This window comes from Pithys albifrons, chromosome 3 (assembly GCF_047495875.1).
Source record: "Pithys albifrons albifrons isolate INPA30051 chromosome 3, PitAlb_v1, whole genome shotgun sequence".
NCBI classification, from domain to species: Eukaryota; Metazoa; Chordata; class Aves; order Passeriformes; family Thamnophilidae; genus Pithys; species Pithys albifrons.
This window is the reverse complement of record NC_092460.1, coordinates 101,150,027-101,175,440: the sequence shown is the minus strand read 5'-3', so window position 1 is coordinate 101,175,440 and position 25,414 is coordinate 101,150,027. Positions and strand designations below refer to the sequence as shown.

Below are 25,414 nucleotides of genomic sequence, written 5' to 3'. Positions count from 1 at the left end.
CTGCTCCTCCTGGTCCAGCTGGATGGCCCAGGCTCCCAGATCCCAGCTGGGGATCCTGAGGCTCCCTCTGGAAAGGATCATCCCTTACTCAGGGAGATCCTGGAGAGGAGCCCCAAGAACAGGAATTGTTGTCGCTGCTTCCACCAAGTGCCTCTCCTGGATGTGGCCCCAAAGGCCCGGTCAGGACCGTGCCATGCCCAGCCTGGTGCTGCCACATCCCCCTGGAGCAGCAATTCCCAACCAGAGCCCCTGATCCCCCTTCCCAGAGGGCAGTGAAGTGAAGCAGACAGGAGCCCAGCACTGGTTTCCAGAGTTTGGCTTTACTTCGCAGTACAGAAATCATGTGGGGCCGGGGCAGCCCCGGGCAGCGCCGGCCCCGTCCTTGCCGGTACCGCGGCGCCCTTTGGTCCGTGCCAGGAGCCAGCAGGGGCACACAAAATACTCCCAACATCTCGCCTGCTCTGCAAGTTTTGTTCTCTCAATTTTATTAAGATTAAAACACAAAGGAGCCTCAGGCACAGCTGTGTCCCAACCCATGTAAACAGGTTCAGAAGCTTAAGTGGAGGTTAAAGTTCTGTGCCCAGAACGAAGCCGACATTTGCTGCTACAACAGAGGTGGGCTTTGTCCATGATACAACTTTGCCACAGAGTCAGGACCCAGGGGAGAGACTTTGAGGGGTGCTGTCCACAATGATGGAGTGCTGGGGCTCTGTTCCTGGGAACCAGGCTGGAGTGAGGGCAGCGTCACAGCTACGAGCTCACCACAAGCACAGGGGGCAGAGGATGGTTTACAAATGATTAAAAAGACAAGGGAAGACACAGCTGGCAATGAGTTATTTTCCAAACCTGCACCAACGTCTGCAAAAATAATAATAATTATCATCATCATCATCATCATCATCAGTTCAGTCTGCCTTTTGCTTAGAGGTTAGTTGGGAAAGGGGTTTGCCAGATTCTGGACAGCAGCCCTACTAGAATGGAATAATTAACACATGATATCCAAAAAGGGAACATTACCAGTGCAGGACTCTTCAGTCTCTCAGAGATGGGATTACAAAAGCAGGCCTTACAATATTGAATTTCGTACAGTGTTCATTAAGTTCCTTATATATTCATATTAGCCGATTTAATTTCTCCTAATTAGAGGCTCTCCCGTTACTGCTGCTCCTCCTCCCCGTAGATGTCGTTCTTCTTGCGCTTCATCTCCTCGAAGTCGAACTCTGAGCCCATCATCCTCTTGTAGATGTCCTTGATGTCGTCACACGTCGTCTCGAAGTGGGTGGTGGCGTCGTAGGTGCGGGAGATGAAGATCTGCAGGGACAGGGGGCTGAGAGCTGGGCCCGGGCCACGCCCCCACGCTGAGACCACGCCCACTCACCCAGGCCACACCCCTACACCGACCATGCCCACTGAGACCACGCCCTCCCACACTCAGGCCACACCCCCACCGAGACCACGCCCCCACTGAGACCACGCCCTCACACATTCAGGCCACACACCTCCACACTAAGGCCACGCCCCACACACAGACCACGCCCCCACGCTGAGACCACGCCCTCCCACACTCAGGCCACACCTCCACCGAGACCACGCCCCCAGAGACCACACCCCCACACTGAGACCACACCCCCACACTGAGACCATGCCCCCTACACTCAGACCACACCCCACACTGAGACTGCATCCCCCACACTCAGGCCACATCCCACTGAGACCACGCCCCCACACTGAGACCGCACCCCCCCACGCTGAGATCACGCCCCCACACTCAGGCCACACCCCACACTGAGACCACGCCCCCACACTCAGGCCACACACCCCACACTCACACCACGCCCTCCCACACCCAGGCCATGCTCTCCCACAGGCCACGCCCCCACACTCAGGCCACGCCCCCCACACCAGCCTGGCCCTTGGTCACTCACCTGGCTCTCAGTGCCCAGGTCAGTGGGGGCAAACAGGTCACTGATGCTGACGAACCTGCAGGGGGCAAAGAACCTCAGGGCCTGGCAGAGCCACAGCGTGGCAGCTGGGATGGGATGGGACACAGCTGGGATGGGATGGGACACAGCTGGGAGGGCTGGAGCGGAGCTGGGAGGGCTGGAGCTGGAGCTGGGAGGGCTGGAGCGGAGCAGGGAGGGCTGGAGTCGGAGCAGGGAGGGCTGGAGTCGGAGCTGGGAGGGCTGGAGCCGGAGCAGGGAGGGCTGGAGTCGGAGCTGGGAGGGCTGGAGCCGGAGCTGGGAGGGCTGGAGCGGAGCAGGGGGGGCTGGAGCGGAGCAGGGAGGGCTGGAGCAGAGCAGGGAGGGCTGGAGCAGGGAGGGGTGGAGTCGGAGCAGGGAGGGCTGGAGCTGGAGCAGGGAGGGCTGGAGTCGGAGCAGGGAGGGCTGGAGCTGGAGCAGGGAGGGCTGGAGCAGGGAGGGCTGGAGTCGGAGCAGGGAGGGCTGGAGCTGGAGCAGGGAGGGCTGGAGCAGGGAGGGCTGGAGTCGGAGCAGGGAGGGCTGGAGCGGAGCTGGGAGGGCTGGAGCGGAGCAGGGTCAGGGTCAGGTGGGTTACAGCGGCACCAGGAGGCACTGCCAGGCTGAGAACAGCCCCCGGTGCCCTCTGCCTGCACAGCCCATGCCCAGGCACTGCAGGACTCACTTCTGCTCGATGGGCTCCAGGAGGTCCAGGGCTGGCTTGATCTCCTTCTCGGGGTCGGGGGTCTCCACGGTGGTGCTGGCGATGGCGATGTACTTGCCCTGCGCCGCCACGTTGTGGGCAGAGGAGATCATGCACACGTAGATGTCTGGGGGGACATGGCATGGCCCTGGCTCAGCAGAAGGCACTCACAGAGCCCCTCCAGCCCCAGCCACTGCCCACCTGGCACCTCCTACCAACACCTGGAACCAGTCCAGAGGGTTTCATCCCTGTGTGCTCTCACTGTCCTGGCTGGGGGGCCTGGGCACACGTGGGAGATCCCCAAAATTGAGCTGCCTGGGGCTCTGCTGCTCCTGAAACCCAGTGGGGCCCCCAGGCCTCTGTTAAGGTGAGGAAGCACCTGCCCCTCTGGCACAGAGCACCCCACGCTCCTCACCCACTTCTCCCAGCCTGGGGCACTTCCTGCTGCAGGTTCCTCATGTGGTTTCCCACCACGGGCTTCCCCCACCTGCCCAGCCCTGTCTGGGGACAGGGACCATGAGTGTCCCTCCCTCTCCCTGCCTGAACCCCTCCCTGGTTATAAGGACCACGAGTGTCCCCTCTTTTCCCTGCCTGACCCCCCTCTCCAGAGACAGGGACCATGGGTGTCCCTCCCTTTCCCTGCCTCACCCCCCTCCCTGGGGACAGGGACCATGAGTGTCCCTCCATTTCCCTGCCTGACCCCCGGGCCAGCTCTCTCTGGGGACATGGACCACAAGTGTCCCTCCCTCTCCCTGCCTGACCCCCTGCCAACCCTCTCTGGGGACAGGGACCACAAGTGTCCCTCCCTCTCCCTGTCTGACCCCCTGCCAACCCTCTCTGGGGACAGGGACCACAAGTGTCCCTCTATTTCCCTGCCTGACCCCCTGGCCAGCTCTCTCTGGGGACAGGGACCACAAGTGTCCCTCCCTCTCCCTGCCTGACCCCTGCCCACCCTCCCTGGTCACAGCCCCCTGAATCCCCGCCCTGCCCACGCCCCACACACCTGATTTCCGGTTGACCTGGTTCTGTGGAATGATGATCTGGCAGGAGTTGGCGTCGTTGGTGTTCTTGATGGGGTGGCTGAGGATGCAGATGACCCGGATCACCTGGCCCACCTTGGTCACACGGTCCGACACGTAGCTGGGGTCGCAGATGAGCTGTTTGCAGCGAGCCACCTGTGCACACACCACAGACCTTGGACACTCACAGCAAAGCTCACTGTCCCACCACAGACCTTGGCCACTCACACCAAGGCTCATTGTCCCACCACAGACCTTGGACATTCACACCAAGGCTCATTGTCCCACACAGACCTTGGACATTCACACCAAGGCCCATTGTCCCACCACAGACCTTGGACACTCACACCAAAGCTCATTGTCCCACCACAGACCTTGGACATTCACACCAAGGCTCATTGTCCCATCACAGACCTTGGACACTCACACCAAGGCTCATTGTCCCACCACAAACCTTGGCCACTCACACCAAGGCTCACTGTCCCACCACAGACCTTGGACACTCACACCAAAGCTCATTGTCCCACCACAGACCTTGGACATTCACACCAAGGCTCATTGTCCCATCACAGACCTTGGACACTCACACCAAGGCTCATTGTCCCACCACAAACCTTGGCCACTCACACCAAGGCTCACTGTCCCACCACAGACCTTGGACACTCACACCAAAGTTCACTGTCCCACCACCACAAACCTTGGCCACTCACACCAAAGCTCACTGTCCCACCACAGACCTTGGACATTCACATCAAAGCTCACTGTCCCACCACAGACCTTGGCCACTCACACCAAGGCTCACTGTCCCACCACAGACCTTGGCCACTCACACCAAGGCTCACTGTCCCACCACAGACCTTGGACATTCACATCAAAGCTCACTGTCCCACCACAGACCTTGGCCACTCACACCAAGGCTCATTGTCCCAGCACAAACCTTGGACACTCACACCAAGGCTCATTGTCCCACCACAGACCTTGGACACTCACACCGAAGTTCACTGTCCCACCACAGACCTTGGACACTCACACCAAAGCTCACTGTCCCAGCACAGACCTCGGCCACTCACACCAAGGCTCACTGTCCCATCACAGACCTTGGACACTCACACCAAAGCTCATTGTCCCATCACAGACCTTGGACACTCACACCAAAGCTCATTGTCCCATCACAGACCTTGGCCACTCACACCAAAGCTCATTGTCCCATCACAGACCTTGGCCACTCACACCAAAGCTCATTGTCCCATCACAGACCTTGGCCACTCACACCAAAGCTCATTGTCCCATCACAGACCTTGGACATTCACATCAAAGCTCACTGTCCCACCACAAACCTTGGACACTCACACCAAAGCTCAAAGCTCATTGTCCCAGCACAGACCTTGGCCACTCACACCAAAGCTCATTGTCCCATCACAGACCTTGGACACTCACACCAAGGCTCACTGTCCCACCACAGACCTTGGCCACTCACACCAAAGTTCACTGTCCCAGCACCAATTCAGTATTTGACCCACTGGAAGCCTCCAGGCCACCCAGTTGGAGGTGGGGCTTGGCAACTGCTCCTGCCCAGGGGACATGTTGTCCCACCACCAAGAGCTTGTCCCCTGAGCAGCTGCTCCAGCCAGGAGGAGCACACAAGGCTGGATGTGGCACTCCGTGCCATGATCTGGTAATCAAACTGGGGTTGGAATTGATGATCTCGGAGCTCTCTTCCAACCCAGATCATTCTATGATTCTGTGAGAGCTTCCAGGCAGCTCAAAGCATTCCCAGCTTTGTGTTTCCAGGTGGACAGGGAGCTGTGGGAAGGCCACGTGCCAGAGCTGGCTGTCCTGGTTAGACACAGAACAGCTCCCTTCCAGTTTAGCCTGGTTTATTCCCTGGACAGTTGCCTGGATAGTTCCTCCCAGCTCCTGGGGCAGGGCTGTGGGACTGTGCTCCTCCCCACCAGCACCTCAGTGTGTCCCATGGGATTGGCACAGGGAAAGCAGCACCAGCCCAGCACGTTTGGTCTTTGTGAAAATGGACTTTCTGCTGCTTTTGGAACCAAGTTTGTGTCCAGATCTGTGACCAAAAGCCTCAGGTTTGAGGGAAAATCTGCAGGGTGGGGGGTAAGGAATGAATCAAAGGGACTGTACCTCCCCTTCAGACTTCACACCGACCACTTTGCCGTTCTCTATCACGATCTCCTCGATGGGCTTGTTCAGCATGTAGGTGCCTCCATAGATGGCACTGAGCCTGCAGGAGGAAACAACTCAGTCCCTTCCACACCTCCATGGGTGGGTTTTCACTCCCCTCAGTCCCTTCCACAGCTCCATGAGTGGGTTTTCACTCCCCTCAGCCCCTTCCACAGCTCCATGGGTGGGATTTAAGAGCCCTTCCAGCCCCTTCCACAGCTCTGGGTGGGTTTTCACTCCCCTCAGCCCCTTCCACACCTTCATGGGTGGGCTTTCACTCCCCTCAGTCCCTTCCACAGCTCTGGGTGGGTTTTCACTCCCCTCAGCCCCTTCCACAGTTCTAGTTGGGTTTGAACAGCCCTTCCAGCCCCTTCCACAGCTCTGGGTGGGTTTTCACTCCTCTCAGTCCCTTCCACAGCTCCATGAGTGGGTTTTCACTCCCCTCAGCCCCTTCCACAGCTCCATGGGTGGGATTTAAGAGCCCTTCCAGTCCCTTCCACAGCTCTGGGTAGGTTTTCACTCCCCTCAGTCCCTTCCACAGCTCTGGTTGGGTTTTCACTCCCCTCAGCCCCTTCCACAGCTCCATGGGTGGGTTTTCACTCCCCTCAGCCCCTTCCACAGTTCTAGTTGGGTTTGAACAGCCCTTCCAGCCCCTTCCAAAGCTCCAGGGATAGGGTTTCACTCCCCTCAGTCCCTTCCACAGCTCCATGGGTGGAATTTAAAAGCCCTTCCAGCCCCTTCCACAGCTCTGGGTGGGTTTGAACAGCCCTTCCAGCCCCTTCCACACCTTCATGGGTGGGTTTTCACTCCCCTCAGCCCCTTCCACAGCTCTGGGTGGGTTTTCACTCCCCTCAGCCCCTTCCACAGCTCCATGGGTGGGTTCTGCAGCCCTTCCAGCCCTGTGGTTCTGCTCCACTTGCACAAACCCCACCTCAGACTTAAACCTGTTTGAAATACTCTGAACATCATCAGTGCTGGTCTCTCTGTGAGGGATGAGCTGGTGCTTGGAGCAAATTTTAAGTGCAGTCACATCCAGCTATAAATTCTGGAATGGGCTGCCCAGGGAGGTGGTGGAGCCCCCATGCCTGGGGGTGTTTGAGAACAGCCTGGATGTGGCTCTCAGTGCCATGGGCTGGGGGACAAGGGGGTGTTGGAGTCCCTGATCTCAGAGGTCTTTTCCAACCTGTGATTCTGTGAAAGGCTCAGTGCAACCCACACAGTCTGACAGTGTAAGAGCTCCAGGGAACACCACGTGGGCAAATCCAAGTTCCTGGATGGACAGGATGCTTCGAGCAGCATCTCTGAGCAAACCCTGAACTACCAGCTGATACCAAAGGGGTTTTTGATTCTTTGATTTTCACATTTTGTAGGTTTTAGGAACACAGTAGCTGTAGTAGCAAAGTAGATTTTTAGTGGGTTAATATTTCTGGCTTAAGTTTAATGTCTTTCTATCACTACCCCTGTCCCAGAATGGGGGAGCTCAAATTCCTTTAGTTAATTAATCTTGTTTAGACTCTCCCCAAGGTAAAGAGCTGACAACTGTCAGAAGGTCTGCAGAATGAAACATAAACACGAGGCAGAGTGACCCAGAAATCAGAACACTGGAAGAACTCCAAAGCCTGAGGAAGAGGAGAATGATGAAGAGGAGGGTCTCATCCACCCCCAGACCCAATTTCTGGGGGTGGAACCTGGGGCAGGACTAGGGCTGGACCAAGAGATGTGTAAAGGACTGATTGGATGGATCATATTATTAAAATCCATGGAAACTTGAGCCTGGGGGGCACGTGCATGTCATCATGGATTCCTGTAGGCACTAGGCCTGTGATTAAAGCACTTTAATTTTTATCTCATCCTACACTAAAGTGGCTCAGGATCCTGCTTTGTTGAGGTCTCCCACTGGCAACAAGCACCATAAACTCGGGAAGGAGGAATCTCACATGGATGAACCACTCTTGACTAAGGCAGTGAGAGAACCATTAATGACCAGAGTACTTTTCTGTACTCCAGGCCTGACTCCAAACATGTGACCCCAGAGCTGAGCACACCCAGAGCCCAGATCTCACCTGGCAAAGCCCTGGGGCAGCTCTCCCAGGCCGTAGAGCGGGTACAGGTAGGGGCTCTTCCCATACCGAGCCAGTGACTCGCTGTACAGCTTGATCCTGTTGATTGTTTCTTGGCAGGGTTGATCCAAATAGCTGCAGAGCACACAGACACCACTTGGGATGCTTCCCAACACTCCCAGGACTTCCAGCAGAATGCACAAGCAGCAGAACATCTGCTCCCCACGAGGGTTCCCTCCCCACCCTCCTGCTGCTCCCTGGGAGCCCCTTGGAGAGCCCTCAGTGCCACAGGCTGGACTCACTGACCTGAGGAACCCTCTGGGTCTTCTCACCACCCCCTGTGCTGCCCCAGGGGCAGGATTTGGGGTGGGGGTCAGTAACAAACACCCCCAGGGGCAGGATTTGGGGTGGGGCTCAGTAACAAATACCTCCAGGGGCAGGATTTGGGGTGGGGCTCAGTAACAAACACCCCCAGGGGCAGGATTTGGGGTGGGAGTCAGTAACAAACACCCCCAGGGGCAGGATTTGGGGTGGGGCTCAGTAACAAATACCTCCAGGGGCAGGATTTGGGGTGGGGCTCAGTAACAAACACCCCCAGGAGCAGGATTTGGGGTGGGGGTCAGTACCAAACACCCCCAGGGGCAGGACTTGGGGAGGGGCTGAGCAACAAACACCCCCAGGGGCAGGACTTGGGGAGGGGCTCAGTAACAAACACCCCCTGTGCTGCCCCAGGGGCAGGATTTGGGGTGGGGCTCAGTAACAAACACCCCCAGGGGCAGGACTTGGGGAGGGGCTCAGTAACAAACACCCCCAGGGGCAGGATTTGGGGTGGGGCTCAGTACCAAACATCCCCAGGGGCAGGATTTGGGGTGGGGGTCAGTAACAAACACCCCCAGGCGCAGGATTTGGGGTGGGGCTCAGTACCAAACACCCCCAGGGGCAGGATTTGGGGTGGGGCTCAGTAACAAACACCCCCTGTGCTGTTCCAGGGGCAGGATTTGGGGTGGGGCTCAGTACCAAACACCCCCAAGGGGCAGGATTTGGGGTGGGGCTCAGTAACAAACACCCCCAGGGGCAGGATTTGGGGTGCAGCAGATCCCACTTACTCGTCAGTCCTGTAGAGGGCCAGGGCATGGCCCGTGAAGTCGATGACATCCTGGCCCAGGTCGAACTTCTTGTACACGTCCCTCATGGTGGTTTTCTTGGGGTCGACGCCCTCGAAGGTCTTGGGGTCGTTCTCATCAAAGTTGGCCACGTACACCAGAAACTTCCGGAACCGGCGCTTCTCAAACAGCCCCATTAGGCCTAAAGACAAAGGGCTTGGTCAGAGCTCAAGGAGAGGCCACGTGGTTTTCCCATGGCCACAGAGCAGGGAAGAAGTGCTGAGGGTTCCAGGCATGGATCATGGAATGGGTTGGGTGGGAAGGACCTGAAAGCCCATCCAGTTCCAACCCCAACCCCTCCCACTGTCCCAGGTGCTCCAGCCTGGCCTTGGACACTGCCAGGGATGGATCCAGGGGCAGCCACAGCTTCTCTGGGAAATCCAGCCCAGCCCCTGCCCACCCTCCCAGCCACCAATCCCTTCCCAACAGCCCCCCCAGCCCTGCCCTCTGGCACTGGGAAGCCATTCCCTGTGTCCTGCCCCTCCAGGCCTTGGCCCCAGTCCCTGCCCAGCTCTCCTGGAGCCCCTTCAGGCCCTGCCAGGGGCTCTCAGCACTCTGGGGCCCCACTGGACACAGCAATTGGGCACTGCCTGTGCCAGGAGCATCCTCAGCTCTGCTTGCCCTCCTGGATGCAGCAATTCCCTTGGCTGGGAATGGTTCAGCTGCAGAGAGACCTGGAAGCACCAAGGGTGGAGCCAAAATCTCCTGATTGATGGGAATGCTGGGATGGGTTGGGTGGGAAGGACCTGAAAGCCCATCCAGTTCCACCCCCAACCCCTCCCACTGTCCCAGGTGCTCCAGGCTGGCCTTGGACACTGCCAGGGATGGATCCAGGGGCAGCCACAGCTTCTCTGGGAAATCCAGCCCAGCCCCTGCCCACCCTCCCAGCCACCAATCCCTTCCCAATATCCCATCTAAACTCCCCCTCCTTCAGCTTAAAGCCATTCCCCTTGTCCCATCACTTCAAACCTCCAACATGAGACTGGACAAGGCATTTTATGCACTTTAATTTCCCACAAATTGGAGAAGCAAGACTGGGCTTGCTGGAACATGAGGGAGAGGCAGCACCTCCTGCTCCTGCCAGGATGAGTCTCTTGGACACCACGTAGGAGACAAATTGGAGGAACAACTGATGGACTCACCAAACTGGAGCATCTGCCACGAACAAGGCTCAGACCTCCAGACTTCAACCCTTGACTGCAGGAGTCACTTTATCTAAACACATCCCACATCTGGAGCTCCTGCAATGCCCTCCACCAGCTCCTGATGGGTTTCCTGAGCTATTATGAATGAGCAATACTTTATTGGCAGAGGGAAATTTAATTAGGCCACAATTAAGGTCTGAGAGGGCTCCACGTGGTGGAATTAGTCATTCCAATTTGCCTGTGACATTTTCCAACAAAGACCCAACATGAAATATTTATGGCAGAGCTGGAGCACAAGCCCCAGGTGTAACCTCTTATTTACCTCTCTCCAGAAAAGCCACAGGACAGGCAGCTCCCTTGGGAAGCTCCAAGAAAACTGTAACTCAAAGGCTCAGGAAGCCCAAGGCTCACACTCCAAGTGGTGTTTCAAGCCAAGGAGCTGCAGGAGAACCCTGAGGATGCTCCTCAAGCACGAGGAGCATCAGGAATATCCCAGGATGTGGGTTTTGCCTGTGCAGGGGCAGCAAAGCTGAGAGGAAACCAACAAGGTGCAGCTACTCACTGGATGCCAAAGCTTCTGCCTCAGTGGAAGGAACTTTGTAGATCTTCCCCCCCTTGTAGACGAAGCTCCCCTCGATCACCTTGAAGTCCAAGTAACGAGTAACTTCTGTGTAGAGCAGCATCTTTACCAACTGACCTGCAGGGAGGTTTGGCACGAGTCAGCAGCTGGGCTGGGCTGCAGCCAGAGAAGGACAGAAATGCTCCCAGGGCAGCTCTTCCAAACCCCCTTCCATGTCCAATTCCCACAGCAAGTTGGGACTGGAGCAGCCAGGCCTTGGCTGGGATCTACCTAAGCCTGAGCCAGGCTGGCATTACACAACACCCCCATCCCCAAGTGCTTCAGGGATGAGATTCCAGCAAAAAGTGGCTGTTTTTTGCCTGCACTGGTAACCCCTCCACCCACAGGGGGTTTGGTCTACACCAGTCCCAGTACTGGGGCACACAGATGAAAGGGAAGGGAGGCCTGTCTGCTCCATTCCAGCCCCCCCAGTAACCCAGGAGGCACCTCTGGCAGCTCAGGATCACTCACCATTAGCCATAAGGAATTTTGGAATGAGGTCCACGTTCCAGTCTCTTCCCCGCCCCATGGATTCTGGTGGAGTCCCTGGGAGATTAAACCTTTTGTAGAGCTTTGGAGAGAGAACACAGAACTCATTATAGCCCAGGAAATCTCTCTGGGTGTCATTTCTCCCACACATGGACACACTTTGCACACCCACAGCTCCCAGCTGAACACAAGCCCTTCAGAGACAGTTTTTGGCCAAAGTTTTAGCTCCAATTTGAGTTTTGAGGCAGCACAACAACACACCCAGTAAGTTGTGACAGCAGGAACCAGGCAGAGTTCCTCTGCTCATCCAGTCTTTCCTCTTCCAAGGCTTAAAGTTTGGGAATTTACGACCTGAGGGATCAAAATACTGTTTAACATGACATTTTTTAGTGATTATTTTTAATTCAGCTTTGGGCACTGATCTCTGGAGTGCTCCCTGCTGGAATCCCAGCTGGGAATTCCAAAAAACAAGTGCTGTCTGCCCTCTACAAACACACACACTGGTGTCTCCCCCACTGCTCTCTGGTGAGGAAGTGCCATAAAACACCCTTATCCTGAGGAAGAGCAGTTAATTACAGAATGGATTGGGTTGGAAAAGACCTCCAGGATCAGAAAGTCCAACCCTTGATCCAACCCCACTGAGATCACAGAGTGCCCTGGGATGGTGATCACAGTGGGGTTGGATCAAGATGTGGATTCTCACTCAGTGCCACATCCATAGAATGGATTGGGTTGGAAAAGCCCTCTGAGATCATCCAGTCCAACCCTTGGTCCAACTCCAGTCCCTTTACCAGATCATGGCACTCAGTGCCACGGCCAAGCTCAGCTGAAAAACCTCCAGGGATGGGGAATCCACCCCCTCTCTGGGCAGCCCATTCCAATCCCTGAGCACTCTCTCTGCAAAGAATTTCTTTCTGCTCTCCAACTTCAATTTCCCCTGGCAGAGCTTGAGCCCATCGTGCCCCCTTGTCCTGTTGCTGAGTGCCTGGGAGAAGAGACCAACCCCCACCTGGCCAGAACTTCCCTTCAGGCACTTCCAGACAGTGCTGAGGTCACCTCTGAGCCTCCTCTTCTCCAGGCTGAACACCCCCAGCTCCCTCAGCCTCTCCCCACAGCACTTGTGCTCCAGTCCCTTCTCCAGCCTCGTTGCTCTTCTCAGTTGGGTTGGAAGAGACCTCAGAGCATCAAATCCAATCCTTGATCCAACCCCACTGTGATCACCAGCCCAGGGCACAGAGTGCCCTGGGCTGGTGATCACAGTAGGGTTGGATCAAGACATGTTGGATTCTCTGTCCCTGGAGGGGTTTCAGAGGACACTCAGTGCCCTGGGCTGGTGATCCCAGTGGGGTTGGATCAAGACATGTTGGATTCTCTGTCCCTGGAGGTGTCTCAGAGGACACTCAGTGCCACATCCAGTCCCTTCTCTGGCCCCGCTCCAGCCCCTCAATCTCTTTCCTCAGCTGAGGGGCCCAGAACTGAACCCAACACTCCACCCCACCCCTGGGATAACAGGAACAAATCCCCCTTTCCCCCAGTGCCCACTTACATCTTCCAGAGGTGTAATGGATGCACTTTCCCCTCCATAGTAAGAGTTCCGATCCATGTGAAGGACCTTCTTGCCGTTCACTGACATGATTCCAGAGAGGATGCATTCCTGAAGGGAGGGAGGGAGGGATGCAGGGGACATGTTAGTGCTATTGGAGCCTCCTCCTTCCCATTTTTCCTGAGGAAGGGCATGTTCAGACACCTGCCTGGATTTGCAGGGACCTCTGCAGGGTCCTGTGGAAACAAACCCAGCCCCTGGAATTCAGACACCTCTTGGAAACAGGTGAACTCCTCACCAGGTTTGTCTGGTCTGGACAAACCACCTAAAGGCTTTAACTACCCAAGCACCACCTTCACTGAGGGAGTTTCTGGGAATTTCATGCACCTGAGACAGATTTGGGAAGTCTTTCCTCCTAAGCCGCCAGCTGCTAATTTAAGGATTCCATGGAGAGGCAGCAGGACCATGGAATCTTACCTGAACTTCAATTAGTTTCCTCAAACCTCAAATGTTCATATTTGCCACACTGGGAAGTGTAAGAGAATCAACAAAACTCAAATGTTCATATTTGCCACACTGGGAAATGTAAGAGAATCAAAAAAACTCAAATATTCGAATTTGCCACACTGGGAAGTGCAAGAGAATCAACAAAACTCAAATGTTGGTATTTGCCACACTGGGAAGTGTAAGAGAATCAACAAAACTCAAATGTTCATATTTGCCACACTGGGAAGTGTAAGAGAACCAACAAAACTCAAATGTTGATATTTGCCACACTGGGAAGTGTAAGAGAATCAAAAAAACTCAAATGTTCATATTTGCCACACTGGGAAGTGTAAGAGAATCAAAAAAACTCAAATGTTCATATTTGCCACATTGGGAAATGTAAGAGAATCAACAAAACTCAAATATTCATATTTGCCACACTGGGAAGTGTAAGAGAATCAACAAAACTCAAATATTTGTATTTGCCACACTGGGAAGTGTAAGAGAACCAACAAAACTCAAATGTTCATATTTGCCACACTGGGAAGTGTAAGAGAATCAGCAGCTTCTCTTGATTTATTTATAAAGAATAAGTGAAGGCCTCTGGGAGGTTATTCCCTCAGCAGACACTTTGCCATCCCTGCTCTGTGCCCACTGACATTCCCTGGAGCAGCTGCTGGCTCTGAGGGCAGCACCAAGAGGCTGAGTGAGACTCAGCACAGAGGACACACAGGCTGCAACTTGCAGAACCAGCTCAGGACTTGCTAAATCCCCATAAAACACGACTTTGCACCTGCTCTGGCATTCATGGGCCAAAGAGCTTAACAAAACCTCGACTGTTTGTGTGCTCAGGGCTTATCAGGGAGGTTTTACTGGGCTTGCTCTGTCTCAGCTCCCCCAACAGCAGGATTATGTCTGAAACTGAGCTCTTGTTCACCACCAACAAGATCTGACTGGGGGGTCCCACTCACATCTCACATTATGGGTGGGGGCTCTGAGCAACCCAGGAGAGTGGGAGGCTCCCTGTCTGTGGCAGGGGGTGGGACTGGGTGGGCTTAAGGCCCCTTCCCACCCAAACTATTCCATGATTCCGTGATTATCTTTCATTCAGACTGTAAACCACCCCCATCCAGCTGCTGGGAGATGCCACCTCTCCCAGGAGTGGGAAGATATTCATTCCCAGTCCTGGCAGAGATCTGTGTCTCTGTGAGATCCTCCATGTTCACTCCACGGGGACCTTGCCCAGGACTCTCCTCCTGTGTCACTTCCCCCCACTGGGAGTTTCAGGAGGTTTATTTCAAACTCCATTCCAGCAACCCTGGCCAAGGCAGGTGTCACTTGGCCACTCAGAGAAACCACAAACACCAGAAGTCTCCCACTGTGTGTTGTTTACACCACGTGTAAATCCTAAGGCCACCCTGGATGTGAAGGAAGCTGTAAAATCATCTACAACTTCCTCAGGCACAGACCAGCCAACCCAAGGCAGCTTGGGGGGGTTATTTGGGTCTGAAGGGTGCAAATATCTGTAGGTTTGGGGTATTGGGAGGGATTGGTGGCACAAGGACTTGCTGTTCTGGTGCTCCCCGGGCAAACCTGCTCTGTTGGGACAGTCTGTCACCCACCAGGGTGCCACCCTAAGCCAGCCAAGGAGCTGAGCAGCAAAGCTGGAGCTGCCCAGGGCACAGCAAGGATGCTCCAAATCGAATCCCTGGAGTCGTGGGGTGATGGCAAACACGGTGCCCACACGGCTTTGTGATCACCACGTGGGCTGTGAACAGTTGGCCACAGCACTTCCCACAAAACCTCTCCATGATCCACCAGCTGCTCCTTCCAGCACCTTCCAGATAAGTCCTGCAAGGCCCCTCCTCTCTTTCCACACAGGCTGGGGCAGGCAGAGACCCTCCCTGCAGCCAGGGCTGCACCAAACCCGTGTAAAGACACTACTCACGGCCTGAATCACCGAGGAAGCAGCAGTGAAAGTGGCTGTGTTAATGATTAACCACGTGTGACATGGGGCTGTCACATGGAGTGCATCACCTCTACCCACTGTGAGCTCCTCAGGGCTCTGGGCTTGGCCTCTCTGCTCTCCCCTGGCTCACCAGCTCTGCCAGATGGTGGCACAGCACTCCAAGTGTCCACGCTGGAGCTGAGCCACGAGGAAGCCAACCAGGATTCCACACAAAAGAAGCACCAAAGGGAGGGAAGAAGCCACAGCAAAAGCTGCAGAGCTGACACGCTTTGGGCTGCCTGTCAGCTGATCTCCTTCCTCCCTTTCACTTCAAAGCCTTCCCTGCTTCATATTCCCAGAAATTCACAGAGCCAGCGTGTCTCCCTTCCCCAGGCTGGACTTGGGCACCAGCAGAAGATTTAAGGCTTCAAGGACCTTTTCCATCTTATTTCACACCCACTGAACACCACTGGGAGGACTGAGGTGGAGATCTCTGCTCCTCTTTCATCCAAGGCTCGTTTAACACGTCCCTTCCATCACTCAGGCTCCTGCCAAGCCCTGGAGTGCTGGAATCCCACACAGGCCTGTCAGGAGGTGATGGCACAGCCATAAAACACACGGGATGCACAACAGATTTATCCTCCCAGCTCAGCAATTCCTTTGGAGCTCTCCCTGTCTGCTGGTGCATGACCAGGAACTGCTGGATACGTCCTGGTGTGGTTTGGGTGAGGGACTGAGGAATCATAGAATGGATTGTGCTGGAAAAGACCTCCGAGATCAGCAAGTCCAACCCTTGATCCAACCCCACTGTGATCACCAGCCCAGGGCACAGAGTGCCCTGGGCTGGTGATCACAGTAGGGTTGGATCAAGATGTGGTGGATTCTCACTCAGTGCCACATCCATAGAATGGATTGGGTTGGAAAAGACCTCTGAGATCATCAAGTCCAACCCTTGGGCCAACTCCAGTCCCTTTACCAGATCATGGGACTCAGTGCCACGGCCAAGCTCAGCTGAAAAACCTCCAGGGATGGGGAATCCACCCCCTCTCTGGGCAGCCCATTCCAATCCCTGAGCACTCTCTCTGCAAAGAATTTCTTTCTGTTCTCCAACTTCAATTTCCCCTGGCAGAGCTTGAGCCCATCATGCCCCCTTGTCCTATTGCTGAGTGCCTGGGAGAAGAGACCAACCCTCACCTGGCCAGAACTTCCCTTCAGGCAGTTCCAGACAGTGCTGAGGTCACCTCTGAGCCTCCTCTTCTCCAGGCTGAACACCCCCAGCTCCCTCAGCCTCTCCCCACAGCACTTGTGCTCCACTCCCTTCTCCAGCCTCGTTGCTCTTCTCTTCTCACTTGGGTTGGAAGAGACCTCTGAGATCATCAAATCCAACCCTTGATCCAACCCCACTGGGATCACTCTGGCACTCAGTGCCCTGGGCTGGTGATCACAGTGGGGTTGGATCAAGACATGTTGGATTCTCTGTCCCTGGAGGTGTTTCAGAGGACACTCAGTGCCACATCCAGTCCCTTCTCCAGCCTCGTTGCTCTTCTCTGGCCCCGCTCCAGCCCCTCAATAGGAAACAGCCTGACCTGACACAGGAAGGGGTGGGAAGGGGTTTGGCTGCAAATAGAAAAGGGGAAGTGCCAGAGCTCCAATCTGGGGGGTTTGGCCTTATATAAACACCCCCAGGCCAAGGGGAACATGGAACATCCACTGAGAGCAGCCCCAGGACACGGCAGGGATTGCTCCCAGCATCCAGAGGGATGGAGCAAGGTCTCCATGCAAACTGCAGCCACAATGCTGCTCTAATCCAGAGCTGGAGCCAGGTCAGGTTACCAGGGGCTCCCAGGAGCCCATTGTGTCTGAATGAATGACAGAGCAAGCCCTGGCACGGCTGATGGCAGGAGGAAATGGCTGGAGAGGATGGCACCAGGGAGAAACGGGCACTGGGAATGTGGAGAGGGCACGTCCCATACAAATCCATGTGAAAAAACAATAGGACTAAGGAGCAGCTTGGAGGGATCGGTGTTTCCAGGCTTGCTTAACACCATCAGCTCTTCCCTTGTGTGCTGGACTGGTTGGGAATGGACCTTGTGCAGGCAGGTTTGAGGGATGAAGGGAAGCAAGGCAAAGGTTTCCATGGATCTCCTCCAAGTAGGGCAGCAGCTCAGAAAGGCTCAGACAGACCGACAGAAACTCGAGCCAGCGTCGCTCCGTGTGAGGGCAGGGCTGACCAAACCCCTTTGGCTTCCACAACATGCTCTGGCACCACCAGGGATCTGAATTCCAAAGGGAAGGCTGTGCTGTGGCCACGGAATTTGGGGTTGGAAGGATCTCTGGAGATATTCTGGTGCAGGTGACAGAGGAGCTGTGTCATCAGCATGGAATCACAGAATTATAGAATGGATTGAGTTGGAAAAGACCTCTGAGATCTGCAAGTCCAACCCTTGATCCAACCCCACTGGGATCACCAGCCCAGGGCACTCCGTGCCCTGGGCTGGTGATCCCAGTAGGGTTGGATCAAGACGTGGTGGATTCTCACTCAGTGCCACATCCATAGAATCATAGGATGGATTGGGCTGGAAAAGACCTCAGATCATCCAGTCCAACCCTTGGTCCAACTCCAGTCCCTTTACCAGATCATGGCACTCAGTGCCACGGCCAAGCTCAGCTGAAAAACCTCCAGGGATGGGGAATCCACCCCCTCTCTGGGCAGCCCATTCCAATGCCTGATTCCTCTCTCTGGAAAGAATTTTTTTCTGCTCTCCAACTTCAATTTCCCCTGGCAGAGCTTGAGCCCATCGTGCCCCCTTGTCCTATTGCTGAGTGCCTGAGAGAAGAGACCAACCCCCACCTGGCCACAACTTCCCTTCAGGCAGTTCCAGACAGTGCTGAGGTCACCTCTGAGCCTCCTCTTCTCCAGGCTGAACACCCCCAGCTCCCTCAGCCTCTCCCCACAGCACTTGTGCTCCAGTCCCTTCTCCAGCCTCGTTGCTCTTCTCACTTGGGTTGGAAGAGACCTCAGATTATCAAATCCAACCCTTGATCCAACCCCACTGGGATCACTCTGGCACTCTGTGCCCTGGGCTGGTGGTCACAGTGGGGTTGGATCAAGACATGTTGGATTCTCTGTCCCTGGAGGTGTTTAAGAGGACACTCCATGCCCTGGGCTGGTGATCACAGTAGGGCTGGATCAAGACATGTTGGATTCTCTGTCCCTGGAGGTGTTTAAGAGGACACTCCATGCCCTGGGCTGGTGATCACAGTAGGGCTGGATCAAGACATGGTGGATTCTCTGTCCCTGGAGGTGTTTAAGAGGACACTCCATGCCCTGGGCTGGTGATCACAGTAGGGCTGGATCAAGACATGGTGGATTCTCTTTCCCAGTCCCTCCTCCAGCCCCTCAATCTCTTTCCTCAACTGAGGGGCCCAGAACTGAACACTCCCCCCTGCACCTGCACAGTCCCCTCAGCCACCAGAGCATGGGGACTCTCTCTTTGGTCCTTGCAGTCACTCAGAGGTGCTTTATTTAAGGCTCTTTGAGCAAGGAGGACTGTGCCTGTAGGACTAAATATATCCCAAACCAAGGAGTTTGGTTCCTCTGCTCCTACAGAAAGTGAATCTGCATCCTTGTGATGGATTTAAATAGCTCTAAGGCAGCTGGCAGGTAAGCAGCTTAGTTCAGCCTGCAAAGAGTGAAACCCCAGCAGGAACATGGATTCACCTGCTGGGGCTGATCAGGATGGGTTAATCATCCCCAAAATTCATGGAAAATAACCCATGTTGAAGAAGAACAGAGGGCAGAGAACAAACACCCATCACAGGCATAACATCCCACTCCCAAATATCCCTGTGGGGAAGTGTCCGGTCCCTTCCAGACTCCCAGAGCTGGGAGATGTAAATTCAGGTGAACTGAAAAGCCAAGTGGGAAAACACAAATCCAAAGAGTTCTCTGGCCTGGGATCATTTTGTCAGATTAAAACCGAGTTTTAATTAGAGATTAAACCCAGGTTTTAACTGGGTTTAAAATGACATGTTTGTGCAGCACGTCTGCAGGGAGATGATCCCTAATCTGCAACACACGATGCACATGACAAGCCTAATCAAGGACCTTAAAGCTATTAAGACTCCAGCAACTTGGAGGAGCCATTCCCACCAGGAATGAGGTAGCTGGAATCATAGAATGGATTGGGTTGGAAAAGACCTCTGAGATCAACAAGTCCAACCCTTGATCCAACCCCACTGGGATCACCAGCCCAGGGCACAGAGTGCCCTGGGCTGGTGATCCCAGTAGGGTTGGATCAAGATGTGGATTCTCACTCAGTGCCACATCCATAGAATGGATTGGGTTGGAAAAGACCTCTGAGATCATCAAAGTCCAACCCTTGGTCCAACTCCAGTCCCTTTACCAGATCATGGCACTCAGTGCCACGGCCAAGCTCAGCTGAAAAACCTCCAGGGATGGGGAATCCACCCCCTCTCTGGGCAGCCCATTCCAATCCCTGAGCACTCTCTCTGCAAAGAATTTCTTTCTGTTCTCCAACTTCAATTTCCCCTGGCAGAGCTTGAGCCCATCGTGCCCCCTTGTCCTATTGCTGAGTGCCTGGGAGAAGAGACCAAGCCCCAGCTGGCCAGAACTTCCCTTCAGGCAGTTCCAGACAGTGCTGAGGTCACCTCTGAGCCTCCTCTTCTCCAGGCTGAACACCCCCAGCTCCCTCAGCCTCTCCCCACAGCACTTGTGCTCCACTCCCTTCTCCAGCCTCGTTGCTCTTCTCTTCTCACTTGGGTTGGAAGAGACCTCAGAGCATCAAGTCCAACCCTTGATCCAACCCCACTGGGATCACTCTGGCACTCCGTGCCCTGGGCTGGTGATCACAGTGGGGTTGGATCAAGACATGTTGGATTCTCTGTCCCTGGAGGTGTTTCAGAGGACACTCAGTGCCACATCCAGTCCCTTCTCCAGCCTTGTTGCTCTTCTCTGGAAAGGGAAAGAAAATCCCCTCCAGATCAGAAGCAGAGGCACAACCTGGGGCTACACCAGGGGCCTGATGGGGCTCCAGCAGCAGAGGGGGCTCATTCCAGGACCAACTTTAAGGAAAATTGGTTGCAAACATCACCAGAACTTCCATAACAGCTCAAGGCTGATTGGAAAAGGACAGAAACAAGAGAGATATTTCTAGTTCCTTTTTCTTGGGAAGCCTGACCAGACCAAAGCTGGAGGAGAAACCTTCAGGCTCCCAGCTTGATGCCTCCTCTCCCTGTGGAAGAGTCCCATGGCCCAGCCTGATCCAGCTCTGCTTCCACACCACAAACCAGACACAGTGGCTGAGTCTCCACTGGGAATTTTAGGATGGAAAATGCCCTGGGCTGCACCAGGACCTCTGGTTTCCATTCTTTTCCTTACCAGCTGCTCCAGACAAGATGAAGTCCATCCTAATTAGTATTTCAGAGGGCGAGTTGCCACAACAGAAGGAAAAACCTTGCTCTGGTATATTCCCAGGCTCTGGAGTTTGGTCAGCACACCTCAAAATAAGGCCCTAATTTATTCCTTTTAACTCGACTGCTGCTCATTAGCAGGAGCTTGTCTTAAAAGTGATTCCACAAGGGGCCTTTTGTCAAATTTACATTGGAATTTGTCAGTTTGAGATTAAGCCTCGTGTTCACCTACTTGATACCCCACTCACTCTAAAGCATAAATTAACATGTTAATGGGCTCGGATCTATTGGAGGCCCCTTCACTGGAAGCTCATTATATTTCACCTCCCCAGAAGGGCCTTGCCCTGCTCTGCTGAGCCAGGGACAGGTTTTAGGACAGGTTTTAGGACAGGCTCCAGCTTCCCCTATCAAAGGGAAGAAGCTTTTCCTCCTAAGCCATTCCTACACCTCAGAGGAAGAGCCTTGAGAGAAAGGAATGGAAACAACCAGGAAAAGTTGGGTCTCTACGATGGCAGAGCTGGGAAGAGGCTCCCACACTCTGCATGTTTCCTTTGTGCCATATCCTGGGTTTGTTTGTTCCTGTTCTTCCCAACGCCAAGAAGAGGGGAAGGACAACCCAGCTCTGCCCTCCAAGGGGTCCCGTGTCAGCAGAGCCACCACGACCTGTCAATCCCAGCTCCAAAACCACAGGAGGGACCACACGGCTCCCAATTTAATCCTCATCCCAGGAGGGAACCCCAAAGAGCTCCAAAACCACAGGAGGGACCACATGGCCCCCAATTTAATCTCAACCCCAAGAAGGAGGGAAAACCCCAAAGAGCTCCAAAACCACAGGAGGGACCACACGGCTCCCAATTTAATCCTCATCCCAGGGAGAAGGGGGGAAACCCCAAAGAGCTCCAAAACCACAGGAGGGACCACACGGATCCCAATTTAATCCCCATCCCAGGAGGAAACCCCAAAACCACAGGAGGGACCACATGGCCCCCAATTTAATCCCCATCCCAACGAGAAGGGGGGGAACCCCAAGGAGCTCCAAAACCACAGGAGGAACCACAGGCACCCAATTTAATCCCCACCTCAGGGAGAAGGGGGGGAAACCCCCAAAGAACTCCAAAACCACAGGAGGGACCACATGGCTCCCAATTTAATCTCAACCTCAGGGAGAAGGAGGGGAACCCCAAAGTGCTCCAAAACTACAGGAGGGACCACATGGATCCCAATTTAATCCTCATCTCAGGAGGGAACCCCAAAGAGCTCCAAAACCACAGGAGGAACCACAGGCCCCCAATTTAATCCCCGTCCCAAGGAGAAGGGGAGGAAACCCCAAGATGCTCCAAAACCACAGGAGGGACCACACGGATCCCAATTTAATCCCCATCCCAAGGAGAAGGGGGGGAACCCCAAGGAGCTCCAAAACCACAGGAGGGACCACATGGCCCCCAATTTAATCTCAACCCCAAGAAGGGGGGAAAACCCCAAAGAGCTCCAAAACCACAGGAGGGACCACACGGCTCCCAATTTAATCCCCATCCCGGAGGAAACCCCAAAGAGCCCCCTTTGTCCAGCTGGAAACAAAAGCAGGAAAGGCCGTTTCACAGCGAGGCAAACCTTCTCTCCACCATATTGGATGTTTTTTCCCCCTTTCTGCAAACAATGCCTCGCGTTTGTAACCCACCCCCCGCCCTGCCTGGCATCTCCCCGGGGCTCCAGGGATGCGGGAACCGGCAGGAATCCTCCGGCAGGCCCTGCCTGGCATCTCCCCGGGCTCCAGGAACCGGCAGGAATCCTCCGGGAGAGCTCCGGGGCAGCGGCCCCGCCGTGTTTTCTCCCCTGCGGCACGGGCTGCATCCCCCACAATAGGACAAAGCCCCTCGGCCCCCTCCCCTCCGCCGCGCCCCGTCAGCTGTCAGCGATCCTCAGGGATCACGGCAAACCGGGAGAGGGGTTTTTTTGGGAGGGGGATAAGGGGAATTTGACGGGCTCGCCAGGCTCCCATCCCCCTCCTGCTGCAGTCAGCGCTGGATGGAGCCGAAGGCTGCAAAGGCGGAGCGGGAATGGGGATGGAGGGGGGGGATAACCGCGGCCGCCTCCTCCCTCCGCGGACCTGCAGCCACATCGGTTCGGGGGTGGGGAGGGGAAAAATGAGGTAATAATTGAAAAAATAAATAAAAGGCAGTAAATCCCCGTTGGCGTTTTATTGTCCGAGTCGTGTGTCCCCCCCCCCGCCCCCAACCCCGCCGCTCTCCCTCCGCAAAACAACCGCATTTCCTGAGGCCCCCCCGGGAGCTGGGGGGAGCCGGGGGGAGCGGGATTGGGATTGGGATTGGGGGGGATCCGGGTGGATGGGGATTGGGGGGATCGGGATTGGGGGGCGTCCAGGTGGATGGGGGGCAGCCAGGTAGATGGAGATCAGGATTGGGGGGCATCCGGGTGGATGGGGATTGGGGGGATCGGGGTTGGGGGGCATGCAGGTGGAAGGAGATTGGGATTGGGGGATCGGGATTGGGGGGCGTCCAGGTGGATGAGGACTGGGGGGATCGGGATTGGGGGGCATCCAGGTGGATGGGGGGCATCCAGGTGGATGGAGATCAGGACTGGGGGGCATCCGGGTGGATGGGGATTGGGGGGATTGGGGGCATCAGGGTGGATGGGGATTGGGGGGATTGGGATTGGGGGCATCAGGGTGGATGGGGATTGGGGGACATGCAGGTGGAATGGGATTGGGGGATCGGGATTGAAGGACATTCAGGTGGATGGGAATCGGGATTGGGGGGATCGGGATTGAGGGGCATTCAGGTGGATGGGGATCAGGATTGGGGGGCACCCAGGTAGGTGGGGATTGGGGGCATTCAGGTGGATGGGGATCAGGATTGGGGATCAGGACTGGGGAACATCCAGGTGGATGGGGATCAGGACTGGGAGGCATTCAGGTAGATGGAGATCAGGATGGGGGGGGATCCAGGTGGATGGGGATCAGGATGGGGGGGGATCCAGGTGGATGGGGGGGGATCCAGGTGGATGGGGGGGGATCCAGGTGGATGGGGATCAGGATGGGGGGGATCCAGGTGGATGGGGATCGGGATGGGGTGGGAGATCCAAACACGAGAGTGTGTCATAATTATCTAAAAACCTCACCTGGGAGTCCAGTGAGGGATGGGGGGATGGAAGGCAGGGGGTGCCAGGAAAATGAATGATGGGGAAAAGGACCCGGGGGGGTCACACCCATCAGACCCCCAGTAATGCTGGGGATGGTGGGGAGGAACCCAGACAGGATTGGAATGAGAGGGGAAGGACCCAGGATGAAGGTGGGATTGAAATAGGGGGCGTTGTGGGAATTACTGATGAGGAAAAGGACCCAGAGGGTCCCGCAGGGGTCACACACACCAGACCCCCATTAATATTAGGAATGGGAAGAACCCAGACAGGGTTGGAATGAGGGATGAAGGATTATGGGGTGAGGGTGGGATTGAGGGTGGGGGCTGCTGTGAGCATTAAGGATGGGGCAAAGGACCCAGAGAGTCCCGGGGGGGTCACACACACCAGACCCGCAGCAATCCTAGAGATGGGGAGGGGGCAGGGACCCACAGGGTCATGGAGGGGCTGAGACGCAGAGGTGACAGCTGAGGAGAACGACCCGAATGGCGTGAGGGGAAGGATAATCAGGTGGGACACTGGGGAAGGGATCCGCCCCCGGGGGGGCACCAAGACCCCCATGGCCAGGGCTGGTGGGTGTCAAACTGAGGCTGGGGAGGATAATCAGGTGGGACACTGGAGAAAGGACCCGCCCCAGGGGGACACCAGGACCCCCATGAGTGGGGCTGGGGGTGGGTCTCAAACCGAGGCTGGGGAGGATAATCAGGTGGGTCTCTGGGGAAGGGACCCCACCCCAGGGGGGCACCAGGACCCCCATGGCCGGGGCTGAGGGGTCTCAAACCCAGGTTGGGGAGGATAATCAGGTGGGACATTGGAGAAGCGACCCGCCCCAGGGGGACACCAGGACCCCCATGAGTGGGGCTGGGGGTGGGTCTCAAACCGAGGCTGGGCAGGATAATCAGAGGGGACACTGGGGAAGGGACCCGCCCCAGGAGGGCACCAGGACCCCCCAGGACCCCCATGCCCGGGGCTGGGGGGTGTCAAACCCAGGCTGAGGATGATAATCAGGTGGGACACTGGAGAAAGAACCCGCCCCCGGGGGGGCATCAGGGATCTCAAACCCAGGCTGAGGATGATAATCAGGTGGGGCACTGGGGAAGGGACCCGCCCCAGGGGGGCACCAGGACCCCCAGGACCCCCATGGCCGGGGCTGGGGTGTCTCAAACCCAGGCTGGGGAGGAAAATCAGGTGATAGTAGCGGTGGGTACGGGCCGGGGAGGGGGCTCAACCTCAGTGCTGGCGGGGGAGGGGGCGGCGGGGCGGGGCAGGGCGGCGGCCGCCCGCAGCAGGCCCGAGGCGCGGGGGGGCGGGCGGGCTGCGGCTGGAGCTCACCGTGAGGCCGGTGCCCAGCACGATCACGTCGTACTCCTCATTCATGTTGGATGGCGGTGCGTGTCTCGGCGGTGTTTGCGGGGCCGGGGCTGAGGCGGAGCGGGCGCTGCGCGGGGGCCGCGGCGGGAGCGCGAGAAAATGGAGGAGCCGCCGCCGTGAGGGGACCGCGCCGGGGGGGCGGG

General features: G+C 56.0%; 1 protein-coding gene across 1 annotated transcript; it reads right to left on the bottom strand.

Moving 5' to 3' along the window:
• Positions 1–300: 300 nt before the first annotated feature.
• On the bottom strand, positions 301–25,414 carry GDI2 (GDP dissociation inhibitor 2). The gene is made up of 11 exons (XM_071552911.1): positions 25,233–25,414; positions 12,881–12,988; positions 11,317–11,416; positions 10,789–10,923; positions 9,025–9,223; positions 7,922–8,053; positions 5,820–5,919; positions 3,662–3,833; positions 2,641–2,785; positions 1,926–1,980; positions 301–1,311 (listed from the first exon to the last, which is right to left on the bottom strand). Exons 1-11 carry the CDS (start codon positions 25,275–25,277, stop codon positions 1,156–1,158), a joined length of 1,347 nt encoding a protein of 448 aa, XP_071409012.1. The 5' UTR covers positions 25,278–25,414; the 3' UTR covers positions 301–1,155.

Bases quoted from the DNA above. Each gene is read 5' to 3' on its own strand.
- GDI2 (XM_071552911.1), bottom strand. From the start codon at position 25,277: ATGAATGAGGAGTACGACGTGATCGTGCTGGGCACCGGCCTCACG. The intron at 2,786-3,661 runs GTGTGTGGGGCG...ATGTCCCCCCAG, and splicing joins CCAGGTCAACCGGAAATCAG to ACATCTACGTGTGCATGATC. The intron at 1,312-1,925 runs GTGAGTGACCAA...CTGTCCCTGCAG, and splicing joins ACCTGGGCACTGAGAGCCAG to ATCTTCATCTCCCGCACCTA.